General features: G+C 40.4%; 1 protein-coding gene across 2 annotated transcripts; it reads left to right on the top strand.

Moving 5' to 3' along the window:
- Positions 1-4,333: 4,333 nt before the first annotated feature.
- Positions 4,334-11,341, top strand: LOC102077155 (uncharacterized). Of its 2 annotated transcripts, XM_005457875.4 has the most exons (7): positions 4,334-4,439; positions 6,228-6,275; positions 8,169-8,287; positions 8,370-8,687; positions 8,773-8,863; positions 10,276-10,345; positions 10,432-11,341. In XM_005457875.4, the coding sequence occupies exons 3-7, from the start codon at positions 8,215-8,217 to the stop codon at positions 10,531-10,533; spliced, it is 654 nt and encodes a 217-aa protein (XP_005457932.1). In that variant the 5' UTR covers positions 4,334-4,439; positions 6,228-6,275; positions 8,169-8,214; the 3' UTR covers positions 10,534-11,341. The 2 variants fall into 2 exon arrangements, with proteins under 2 accessions (XP_005457932.1, XP_005457933.1); XM_005457876.4 differs by lacking the exon at positions 6,228-6,275.
- The last annotated feature ends 1,302 nt before the right edge of the window (positions 11,342-12,643 follow it).

Here is a 12,643-nt window from a genome sequence, read left to right as displayed (position 1 = left end):
TTTCTTTTTCAGTTTTGAATAGGCTTTTACATCATTTAGCATCGCGTCCTTCGATCAGAGCTTAGGTTCATAAAAGTCCTCTGCAGAAAGACCTTTGTTGGATCTCACGTACTGAAAGATTAATGTTCTTATTTCTTTCATGATTTCAATATTTCAGGATTACAAACCATCAATGGTGTGCACGCTCCACTGAGGAGTAATTAAAGAGTGATTAAGAAGGACAGTCTGAGCTCTGAACGCAGCGGCACACTGAATTTTGAACACAAAAGAGCGAATGAAGAATGTTTTTCAAATGCAACCCATCAATTATATATAACTTCATCTCCTCTGAGTAATTCTACCTATTTAAATAGATTCTGTGTTTATTTGACACCCCGAGGCGTTTTGTATTACTGTGTGTGAAAGTGTGCACATGCACTGGGCCTTGTGTTTGGGCTAGCACTGGTGTTAAAATTCATGAAAAAACATTTTCCTTGTGTTTGCCAAAGTTAGTTTGATGCCCCTACTTGACCCTTTTTGTAACACTGTTGGGAGATATTCTGTATTTTTCCATATTGTATCGCTTATACACTGACCTTTGTTCGCCTCCCTGTTTTGTTGCCATGCAGGATACTGTGAGAGAAGAGGAAAAATGTTTTTTTTTCTCTTTATGCTTCCCATTGGGAGTTGTCTAACTAAACTTAATGTGTTAAACAAAGCAACAATGCAGCACAGACAATCTTAATACGGCATTTTCAGTGAGAGAAGTGCAAAGCACATCATTGAATATATTGCAATGCAACACGTGGGAGTGAGAACGAGCCTTGCAATGACAAACCAAAGCCACAGCAAGAAAACCAAAGAACACAATGTGCAATAAAACATAACACAAAACAACAAAACACATTTCAGGAAATAGAAATGTGCTGCTATGGTGGATTAAGTGGTAGAATGAGATGACCACTAAATGCAGATTTGGTGTTTCAGCCCCAAGACTCACCTGCTAAAGTGTCACTGAGCAGATACAGAGCACCGAGCCTCCTTTTCTTGTGCAGAATAGTAAATTAAAAACATGCTGTGAAGTGTTTCACATAGCTGGTGTTAGAGGACCCGCTGTATGTGTGCACACCATTTGCAACATTCCCTTTATAGATAAGATTTTCTTCATTTTCTGCCTCAAAGCTCTGCAGCTCTCAGTGTCTGTGGGTGATTTTACCAATTGTGAAAGCCTAAAAGAGAAGAATCAAAGACTAAGAGAATATTTTATTCTCAATATAGTTTAGCACAGTTGCGTACACCGATTTCCTGAATCTTTGCCCACTGTAGCCCCGAGGCTCAAAACACAACAACAGAAAACAAACGAACAAAAAAACCCCCCAATGTTTTTTTTTCTTCTTTTTCAGAAAAATGCAGCTATTTGTACTTAAATTTAACATGGATGGAACTGAAGGCAGATTGATGTCATTTCCTCTGCTTATACTAGTAGTCAGCAGTGTCCTTGCCTGAAGTTTAAACTGTGTTTGAAAGCATGGAAAAAGGAGAGAATAGAGGGGACATTTTAACAAAGGGGCATTCACATAATATATTTCTGGATATGCTTTTAAGATGTAATGACATTGAAATGTCCATTTGAACCCTGAAAGCATGTTAGATTGAATTAGGACTGAGGAGATGGGCTGCATTATGCAGAGGTCTGCATGCACACTGAGAGCTGCACACACCCTTTCAAAGGACCACGCAGAGCTGACGAGGAAATAATCTTTAAGAGGCTTATAAACAATTAAATATTGTTGCTCGGGTTCGGCGGTGCTAAGAATTTTAAAGCAGTCCATAGTTTATAAAGTCTTCATCTTGAATGTCCTTTGATAAAACATTCCCTTGTGATTTCGGTCTCCTCTTACGTCTTTTCAAACTTGGCTCAACAGTCTTGCTGTGACACCAGTGAGTGAAACAGGAAATGGCTTTAAGCCATCATCGCAGACTTTTGTTGTTTCGATTCCAAAACAAGAAACGCTGCCCCATTTTTTTCCCCTGAAGTGGTGTGTTGTTGAGTTTAGAAAAAAGACAGCAACAAAAGGGGCCCAGTTGTGACTCATTTTGTCAAAATGCCAAACACAAAGCACAAAGGCAAACCGCACAACTGTATTGCAAAACTGTTTTGTCTCGAGTATGTGTTAAAATTGTCTCGTACTAAAATCTTTGTAGATCAAAATGACACACGCATATATCTCATGAAGAGGGTTTTCTGTCATCCAACAACACACTGATATACTTAACATAAAACAGTACCATCTCCTCATGTGCAGTAATAAATTTTGCGACTGATTACAGACTTGATGAGTTATTAGGCTTACTGTGTCAAAACATTTCACACAAGCCGGATAACATGCAGCAATTGTTTTTAGGTAGAGCTGTTCTATCAGTGAGTCAGCCAATCAATCAATCATGTGGCAGCAACACAGCGCATTTGTCAATGGAAACATGTTAAAAACAAGAAGATAAGAAACTTGTAGCATGGCTGTTGGTGACAGATGGGCTGGTCTAAGTGTTTCCGAAACTACTGAGTCACTGGGATTTTCCCCACATTCTAAGGTTAACAGAGAATGGTCTGAATAAAGCATCTTTTAGTAAAATGCTTTATTGAGGTCAAAGGTCAGAGGAGAATGGCCGGATGGCTTCAAGCTAATAGGACAGCAACAGTAACTAGGGTGAGAATTTGCTGTAAACAACATGAAGCATGGATCCATCCTCTCTTGTAACCAGGGGTACACATAAGTGGTCCGCAGGTGCGCATTCGCTGTCGAAATAAAAGATGCGCACCAGATAAGAAGTTGCAACGCACGTTTGCGTATATATAAAAGGCACTGTTTTTGTCCGCTAGAGCGGATTTTCACGACATATTCTGCACCACATCTCTGTGCGTTCATCATTTGTTTGAAGCCAGCTCACCTCCTGCAACCACTATTCCGAGAATACGCGCTTCTTTTGCGGTTCGGACTCCTTCTGACATTTCTTTGGAGGTGGAGGAACACCAAAGTAATTGCTTAAAGGAGCTTGCTTCTTCGACATCTTTAAGAGTTCTAAACAAATGTCTGTCCACCTCCAGAAAATCTTATGTACGCAAACGCGCATTGCAACTTCTTCTCTGGTGCGCATCTTTTATTTTGACAGCGAATGCGCACCTGCGGACCACTTATGTGCACCCCTGCTTGTAACAGTTCAGGCTGGTGGTGGTGTCATGGCGTGGGGAATATTTTTGTGCCACTCTTTGGGACTAACTGAGCATCATTTAAATGCCAAAGGCTACCTGTGCCATGAAGCATTAAAGCAGCTCTGTGGGCAGGAGGGAGTCCAACCCGGTGTTAGCAAAATGTAGCTTATAAAGTGGTTGGTGAGTGTGCAACTTAATGTCACATTAAAACTTCATTAAAATGAACAGCCTTGTTTTCCACATAGCATTTGGGGAAAAATGCAATTTGAATTCCTCAACAGAAAAATGACCTTTAGTTTTTGTCATGCAGACCTCTATGAACATTCATTTCAGTACAGCTCAATGATAAAGGTGCACTTTTGATATGACTTGTTGAATGTTTCCTGCCCACTTGTCCTCATTCTTAACTCTGACAGTTTTTGCCAGTTGCAAATCTCTCAAATCTCTTTGCAAGCTCAAGCTCAAAGCTCAGAAATCACCCTTCTACCCAAGTGTGAATACAAAGCCACTAAAGCAGTGGCACATTAATCAGATTCACAGCAGTTTGTTTGCTTGTGCTTTGGTATTACACATTTTTACCATTTAGAAGTGAGATGTTATTCGTGAGATGCTGAAGCTCAACCACACAAAGAGAAAGAACCAGCCATAATAACAACACATTTGTTTCTGATGCAATTTGTGCAAGTATGTGTTAGAATTTTGCAACACACGAAGGAATTTAGAAAAAGAGCACATCCAAATGAGACTCTTTAGGGTTGCATCTCATTGTTACCAAGGAGGCTTGGGGGCATCCAAGGCTGGATTAGGCATACCAAGTTATGCTTTATGCTCTGCCCGGTTGGGCTCCATCCCTTTTGTTGGTCAGGAAATTTGGCTGGATCAAGACCAGAGAAAAGATCACATACAGACATCATATTTTTCCATTTTGTTGGTAAATATCCTTGTTTATTTGCTAACATTTTTAAAGAATAGAACAGGGGTCTCCAACTCCAGGCCGATGTCCTGAAGGTTTTAGATATAACCGTGGGTCAATACACCTGAGTCACATGATTGGTTCGTTGCAAGGCCTCTGGAGAACTTCAGGACATGTTGAGGAGGTCAATTAGCCATTTGAATCAGCTGTGTTGGACCAAAGACACATCTAAAACCTGCAGGACACCGGCCCTCGAGTCCTGGAGTTGGAGGCCCCCTGTGAATAGATTTTTCAAGGCAGGACATTTTGATTTCCTACAATGAGCATGGTTTCCAGGTGAGTTTATTTCCAGAACCAAGCCTTACTGATACAACAGGGGGTCCTAGGGAACAGGAAAAGCCAAGGTAAATACCCAGATAAACAGAGCTAGGAACAGGCGTGAGCCTGATTGTGATACTGCATGTACTGCTGCAGCAATCTAGTGAACAGTGGGTGAATAAACCAGACCTTAAGTGGAGATTATCAACACCTGCTGTCGATCAAGATGCTCAACAGCAGGTGTGTCAGGTGGAGAACCAGTGGGAATGCCCGTTAAGAGAGCTGGCAATCCTGGCAGAACCTATCCCCTTGCAAGAAAATGCACACTGGCTAGGGTAGAGAAACAGAAAAGCATGAAAGAAAATCAGACAGAGGGAAGGAAAGAGAGAATTTGCTGTCCAGCACTGAAAGTTAGGGGGAACATAACATAAAGGGCCTCAGGTGATCAGCTGAGTCAGTGTCAGACTGGGCTGAAGGCAGGTTTGAAAATGTGAAGATGAAAATCTTTGTGTGTGAGGTTAGCAGGGAGTGAGAACACCATCTCTGACGCTATGTGGCTACAGCAGTGCTATCAGTCATCATGCATTGTGGTTACTTTAGTGCATGAGCATGCATGGGTTTGACAAATAGAAGAAAGCAGAATAGAAAACCCATAATTTAACTCCTTTTGAACTGTGCATCATAAATAAAATGAGGTTCTAAAAGTGCAATGCTAGCTAGATCACTCACTGGGAATATGTCTGTGAAGGTTCTCAGTCACTGGGAACATTTTTTCCATGCAAAACTGCACTTTTGTGTTGAGGCTATCACAGCCAGGCTTTCTGGTATTGAACAGGAACAGCACTTTGTACAGTTATTTACCTGAAACCATAATCTTACCTGAGCGCTAACCACATTGGAGGTTCGCAATCGCTTTCTAGAAGGCAAGACTGTGAAAACAGCAACATAAAAAAAGCTATCATTTGAAAAAATGCAAAAATATAGTTTCCCAGAAGTGCTTGATTGATAAATTCTGCAAAAGCTGATACAGGTTTTATCAGTTGTACTACAAACACGCACAAACGTACATATTTACACCAAAAGAGATGTGTGGTGGGAAAAATAAGACTTTTACAGCATGTTCTGCAAGCAGCTGAGAGAAGCTAACCAACAACAACAGCTCTTTCCTTCCGAGCTATTATTATAAAAACCATCTTCTTCTACAGAAGACTTAAATTCATTCACTGTGCATGGACATGTGAGAGGATCAAGCTGTGCTCAGAACAGAGAACTGAGGTATTTTCTCTTCTGATGTCTCCCTATTTCTGCCAGGGGCTTTCCAAGAGGCATCTCGAATATTCACAAACATCCATCAATGCCTGAAAGGGTCAGAAACTAGTCACAGTCATTGAGAATCACACACTCACAGACACACATTTAATTATTTCCTTTATTTTTGGCTCCTGGAGTTTTCTTTAATCACAGTTTTTCTATCATCTCTTCCTCCGCGGCCTGTATCAGTCCAATGTAAGCGTGAGTCATAGGCAGCTCTTATGTGTGCAGGGGTGTGTGTATGTGAAACATGTGGGGAACAAAAATTTAAATATGCTTCCGGAAAATAAATGTACCTCACTGTGAAGTCCTCTGAAGTGATGGAAAGGTGTTTGGTACATGTGCATGTTTATATGTGTGCTTTAAAGTATGTGGTTAATGGTTAAGGGCTTCCTGTAGTAGATCTCTATGTGTGCATGCTAGAGGGCTACAGATGATTGTTCTTAAGGACTTGTGTTTCACTAAAGTATGCACAATATTGTTCTTTTTTCACAGTTGCAAATATGAGAGGGAAAGCGGGGAGGGATAAACAATGCAAAACAGGTAATCATGGTTCAAAGATGGATAGTTTGGGGATGGTTTGCTGAACTTAATGAGGAAAAAATTAGATGAGAATAAATCATTTGCATATTTCTTGGCAAAACGTAATGCTATATTTCCCTGTTTTCAAGCTGAACCTGCTCTCATTTTGGCGCATATGACTGGGTGCTCTGGTTGTAAGTGCTCTGGTTGAATTCAGCCTAGCTGTTAACCATAGGCTGCATTCATTAATACAGCATTTTGGACAAACAGGCCCAGCACGTACACAAATAAAGTAATGCGGGAAGAGCACGCATGCGCAGTATAGCACAGACTGGAGGGCATCCATGCAACCAAGCAATGAGTATTCCATCAGTCATGTACTGCCTACAATACGTCTTCAATCACACACACACACACACACACACACACACACACACACACACTGTGTCCTGTTCATGCTCTCTCTTTGTAATTAAGGTTGTAAGACCCTGTGTGTGGGCAGAAATAAAGGAATTGAAAAGCTTCTTGGGTAGTGATGCTAAACTCTTTATCTACATTGCATTCAGGGTTGATCCTGGAATGGAAAAGTTAAAAGGACTCACAAATCATCATTCCTAATTAATGGATCATTATGTGATCTATCTAAACCCGATTGCCCTGAACTTTGCCTTGCTTACCTTCAGTCTGCAGTAGAGCAAAGTTTACTATAATATGTCATTTCACACATCAAAGCTGCAAAGAAGGAAATTGCACATGCTTGACACGCTCGTCATAATTTCTTCCATCAGAATTATGCAACATGTGACGTCTGCATTTAGAACCCCAAGACCAATATTAAACTTGTGCATAGTTTAAATGTTCGTTGGTAAATGGCCGGTATTTGTATAGCACTTTACTTAGTCCCTAAGGACCCCAAAGTGCTTTACACTACATTCAGTCATTCACCCATTCACACACTGGTGATGGTGATGGCAAGCTACACTGTAGCCACAGCTGCCCTGGGGTGCACTGACAGAGGCGAGGCTGCTGGACACTGGCGCCACCGGGCCCTCTGACCACCACCAGTAGGCAACGGGTGAAGTGTCTTGCCCAAGGACACAACGACCGAGACTGTCTGAGCCGGGGCTCGAACTGGCAACCTCCCGATTACAAGGTGAACTGCCAATTCTTGAGCCACGACCGCCCCATTAGCTTGATAGGTTATATAATATAACATTTGGAGCATCTTCCACACAGATACATTTATTTAGTGAAGGGAAAACTAAGTGAGAACACTTAATTATACTTAAGCTCAATTTAATTGTTACAATTTTTTGCTGAAGGGAATCATTATATACACTCCTCAAAAAAAATAAAATAACTAAACATAAAGAGCACCAAGCAGTGCAGGATCCCTACAAAATGACCTCTACACCACTGGTGTGAATGTCTCTGGCTGAACAATCAGAAGCTTCATGAGTGTGGCCTGAGGGGCTGACATCCTCTAATAGGCCTTGTGCTCACTGCCTGGTATTGTGGAGCCTGACTGGCATTTGCCATAGAAGACCATAATTGGCAGGTCCACCAGTGGTGCCCTGTGCTTTCCACAGATTAGAGCAGGATGATCCTAAGCACATGTTACAGACATGAAAGGGTCTGGAGAAGCTGTGGAGCATCATCGGTGTGGTGGTGGGTCAGTGATGGTCTAGGGAGTCGTGTCCATGGATGGGAAGTATAGACCTATACAGGCTAGAAGGTGACACCCTGACTGCCATTAGGTATGAATGATGAAATCCTTGGACACTGTAAGACCCGACGTTGGTGCAGGGGTCCTGGGTTCCTCCTCGTACCTGGTCTCATGTGAAAATAGCATGCAGACAGTTCTTAGCAATACAGTAACTAACTGCTTCCTTTTTTTCTGCTGCTCCTTCTCAGATACAAATATAGCTGATTGTGAAGTTCAGCTCTCTTTCTCTGTCTGATGGTCATGATGTTTAGACTGAACCAAGGAGCACTTCTCATTCCGCTATTAGTGATGTGGCATGTCTTTGCAGGTACAGACATATTTATGTTCATCCTATTATCGAAATTTGTCATTACTGATGACTTATATTAATTAACTCCTTTAAACTATAGGAATCGCTAAAGACGACCACAGAGCTTTGCTGGTGTCCAGAGGAGACTCAGTGACGCTGATCTGCAACACAAGACAGAATAATACAACCCTAATCACCTGGACCAACGGCAGATCTGTTTTTCAATATTCCATTGTGCTGAATAGCACCCATTCAAATTTCTCTTTCCATAAACTGAAAATAAATCGTGAGTTACCTGCAAAGCTAATTATTTTTAGTGCTCAGCCTGAAGATGGAGGACTTTATACATGCTACATAACAGACAGAAGTGGTGTAAACAGCATTACATGGAATTTAACTGTGTCTGAGGACCCCAGAGGTAGGTAGGACAGAAAGCAGAGCTAATAGCTGCTAGTAAAGGTCAAACAAGCACTTGAAATTAATTCACTGCTGATTTTATCCAGATTCCATTTCATCAAAGTATTTTCTATACATACTCCCATCTGCAATTGGAATCCTTCTATGTGGCATCACACTAGCTGTCTTTATCTGTGGGTGAGTAAAACCTTTTAACTACTTCATTCTAAGCATGAATACTGTGGTGGGCGTGGTCTGTGGTGCCATGCGGACGCACTTGCACGGCATCTGCAGATCACGCCCGCCGTGTTAAAACATGGGGACTCAGGGGTTGGTGTGGTTGTGGTGTGATGCAACTCAATAAAGATGGCTCAAACCTGTGACCCGTGGACTCGCCGTGCCTTATTCACACCACAAATACATAAATGTAATTTAGGATAGTTCTGAATAATCAGTACTGCTTAAGACTGGTTAGAGTGATTCGATCAATAATCTCACACAGTAATATTTTGTCTTTTTCGTTGACCAGATTGTTTAGTCTCAGTTATATGTTCAGCTTTTGAAATATATTTGAAGGTTGCACCACATTAGATAAAAGACAGAAGTGGAGTCTAGTTTGTGGTGCTCCTAGTTTGGTGTTCATTAACTAAATCAGCCATCAGTGCCTTTTGATGATGTATCTTTCTGTGGAGCAGAGACTGAAAGAGTTCAGAATCCATAGGTTCGGAATCAAATATCCAAATATCTGAAATCTATTGTTGTAAATCAAGGTTTGATACAGAGGGAAGTAATCCAACAAAATATAAGTCAGGCCACAGGAAAGACCACACTGTTGAATGCTGAATACATTCAAGGATTATCAGAGAGGACAAGGAGAACTCACAGTTTCTAAGTACATAGGAGAGAGACAGAGGCAGGTATAGAGCACATTATGGGAGGAAACCACAAAGGTCGGGAATGCAGGAAGTGAAAGATGAGAAATGAGAGACAATGATGAGTACAAAATAAAACAGGAACAGAAATAATGCAAGAAACAAAACAAAACATGCAGCCTAAAGTTTCTGCAGGGTTCTCACAAGACTCTTTGGTGGCAGTGACATGAGAAAAGTGTTTCTATACAACAAACTGCACTCAGACACATTTATTATATGCTTTTTAAAAATCTGATATACTCCATCCAAGGGAGGCTTGTACGCCAGTTTAGCTTTCGGTATTTTGTGCATGATGACCTGATGTGGACATTCAGGGAACTCAGGACTAAACAAATAACCTGGAAATTAATAGACCTACCTGCACCTACCTGAGCCACAGCTAAAGGAAATCTGGAGAACACAAAGAAAGACATTAATCTGTTGTCATAACAGAGTACGCGCATTTGTCCTGCTCATAGACATTTTGGTGGCACAAGGCGTGAGCTATACTGGGCACATAGTTTTAATGTTGTGATTGAACAGTATTTATCAGATTTATGATGTTAAAAAATTATTACTTAATTTCTCACATTGGCAAATGTTTTGTGTTTTTTGCATGCTTTGTGTTTCTTACTGTAGGATGTGCATTTCTTTTCCTAACCCAGTGTGAGGTGTTTCATTATTGCTTTTTCTCTGCAGAAAAATTGTGATGAAGACACTGAATCAGGATCCAGTCCAGGATCAGTTTCCTCCCCAGTCAGGAGAAGAGGTCAGATCGTCACTCACATGTCTATGCCTTTATTTTCTATCTTAGAACCTCCACTGATTTTTATTTTTCTCTTTTTGTCTGTATAGGCAGTTCTTCCTCAACCACAGGGTGGCACTATTTGTTGTAAAAATAAAAAGCAGAGGCGTCAGTATATGGAGAGGGTGAATACAATCTATGATAATGTCTAAATGGATTAACAATCCACAAAAGGGAGCACCATCAGAGGGAGGACAACAGTGCTACTATAGCCAATAGAACAAATCCCTCTGCTTACAAGAAGCAGCCAATTAGAAGAAGGTTTGTATTAAAGAACACGAGAAGGGAACTAAACGTGTTGTTTCAGGGACAGGATGAACTGCAGGCCTACCAAATAAATAGGGATGGTATGAAACTGTGAATCAGAACAAGTCAAGTCCAAGTGTAACTTGAATCCTTAGGAATTTTCCCTAAAGTTTTCACTTTATGACAATAATGTATTCTCAGCTCAAGCTCATTAATGTTTTTTCCTCCAAGTTTTCATTATAAGCTTGTTACAGGGAGATTGTTCATTTTTTTTTTTAGCGTGTGTGTGTGTGTGTGTGTGTGAGAGAGAGAGAGAGAGGGAGAGCGAGGGAGGGACTGTTATTCTGTCTGTGAACAAAATAACTTGAAAGAAAAAACCTTGCAGAGTGGGGTCATGTTAACGATCCTTTAAAATTTGGCTTATGTCCACCAAGGCCTTCAAGGTCAACTTAATGATGATTCTTACAAGTGTGGTGTGTATTGTCAACATGTAAAAAAATTTGAAAAATCTCTATAAAGGTTTAAAATATCATGCCAAAATTTTATTCAAGGTTGTGATTGCCTGAAGGTAAAAGTAATAATAAGGCAATTCGGAGCTGTTTAAAACTTTGTTTATTGCTATCATTGTTTGTACTGACAACATATAAGGGATATAAGTGAAATGGGGTCAAACTTTCATAAAGGTACTGTCCCCTTAAATGTAAAAACTGTTCTTCCTTGGTGGAGGTTTGTGCTCTCGGAACACTTCTTGTAATATTTATATATTGCATAATTTTTATTTTATATTGAATTATTGTTTAAATATTATATTCATTATGATTTAATTTGTCATGTGCTTAAACTTCATGCATCGTTAAATGAACTGCTTTTTTGTCCCCTGCAAGTAACCACTTCCTGTTCTTGGCATCACCTTTACAAGCACATGTAGACGTGATGGTGAAGCTTCACTTTGTCTCTCTGTAATCATGTTTCATCCAGATCAATCAGATATTCTCTTTAATTCATTCTTAGCTGTGTGCCATGTCCTCACAGGTACCGCACAAGTTTTTGATGCACAGTTTCTGAGTTTAGTAGCAGAATTTGTTTTCATTGAAAGCACAGTGTGCACACTGTGCTTTGCCTGTGAGGTAGGAGAAAGGTGATTAGAGCTGGGTCTACAGCCACACACACTATGATTCAAGATCTTCCTCTGTCTTTAGTGTACCTGACGCTGTAGTGGACTTGTGTCTGAGAATAATAACAAACACTGATCTATTAATTAAATGGACATTCATGGGAATCGATTACAATACCTAGTAGAAGAAAAATGATATGGTTATATTTGGCATACCTGTCATTCATGATGAGGCTATAATAACTAAAGTATAGTGATCGTTTTTTTCTCCAACACCTTTGAAAAGTGTGAGTTTCCTGTTTGTACTTTTTCTTTGCAGTTAAGCTTGTGAGACCCTGTGTGTGGGCAGAAATAAAGGAAATGAGAAGCACCTTCTGTACTGCTAGACCCTTGATCTGCATCTGTGGTGGATAGGCAGAAGTCATTTTTGTATGTCAGGAAGGCTGTTACTCATAACGCATAGTTACCTAATTAATGAGTCATTTTGGGATCTGATTAGACGTTTCAAACGAGTTCAGTTATTTATTAGGTTTTGCATTATCTAATACCATTTCCATTGAACATATAAGGTTTTCATTTTTTAAAAACATTTTCTTTCCTCACTTTAAACCTTTAGTAGAGCAGAGTGCACCAAAGGTGTCATTTCCACAGCAAGGCCACAAAGATGGAAATCATACGTTAAAGAGTGTTATATACACACACACACACACACACACGCATGCACGCATGCACGCACGCACGCACGCACGCACACACACACACACAATGTTTAAAATTATTTTGAAAATCTAGAAAACCTCAATTTAATTGAGAATATACAACTTAACTGACCACTATTAACTGGCCACTTTATTAGGTACACCGTGTTAGCATCAGATTAGATGGTAATTTTTATTTCAGAG

The sequence above is a fragment of the Oreochromis niloticus genome, linkage group LG16, assembly GCF_001858045.2.
Source record: "Oreochromis niloticus isolate F11D_XX linkage group LG16, O_niloticus_UMD_NMBU, whole genome shotgun sequence".
In the NCBI taxonomy this organism is placed as follows: domain Eukaryota; kingdom Metazoa; phylum Chordata; class Actinopteri; order Cichliformes; family Cichlidae; genus Oreochromis; species Oreochromis niloticus.
Note: the sequence above shows the minus strand (reverse complement) of the source record. Positions and strands in the feature narration are given on the sequence as shown.

What these genes read in the sequence shown, in the direction of transcription:
- LOC102077155 (XM_005457876.4), top strand. Translation starts at nt 8,215, where the DNA reads ATGGTCATGATGTTTAGACTGAACCAAGGAGCACTTCTCATTCCGCTA. An exon ending in GATGTGGCATGTCTTTGCAG is followed by an intron (nt 8,288 to 8,369) that starts GTACAGACATAT and finishes TTTAAACTATAG; the next exon opens with GAATCGCTAAAGACGACCAC. An exon ending in TGTGTCTGAGGACCCCAGAG is followed by an intron (nt 8,688 to 8,772) that starts GTAGGTAGGACA and finishes GATTTTATCCAG; the next exon opens with ATTCCATTTCATCAAAGTAT.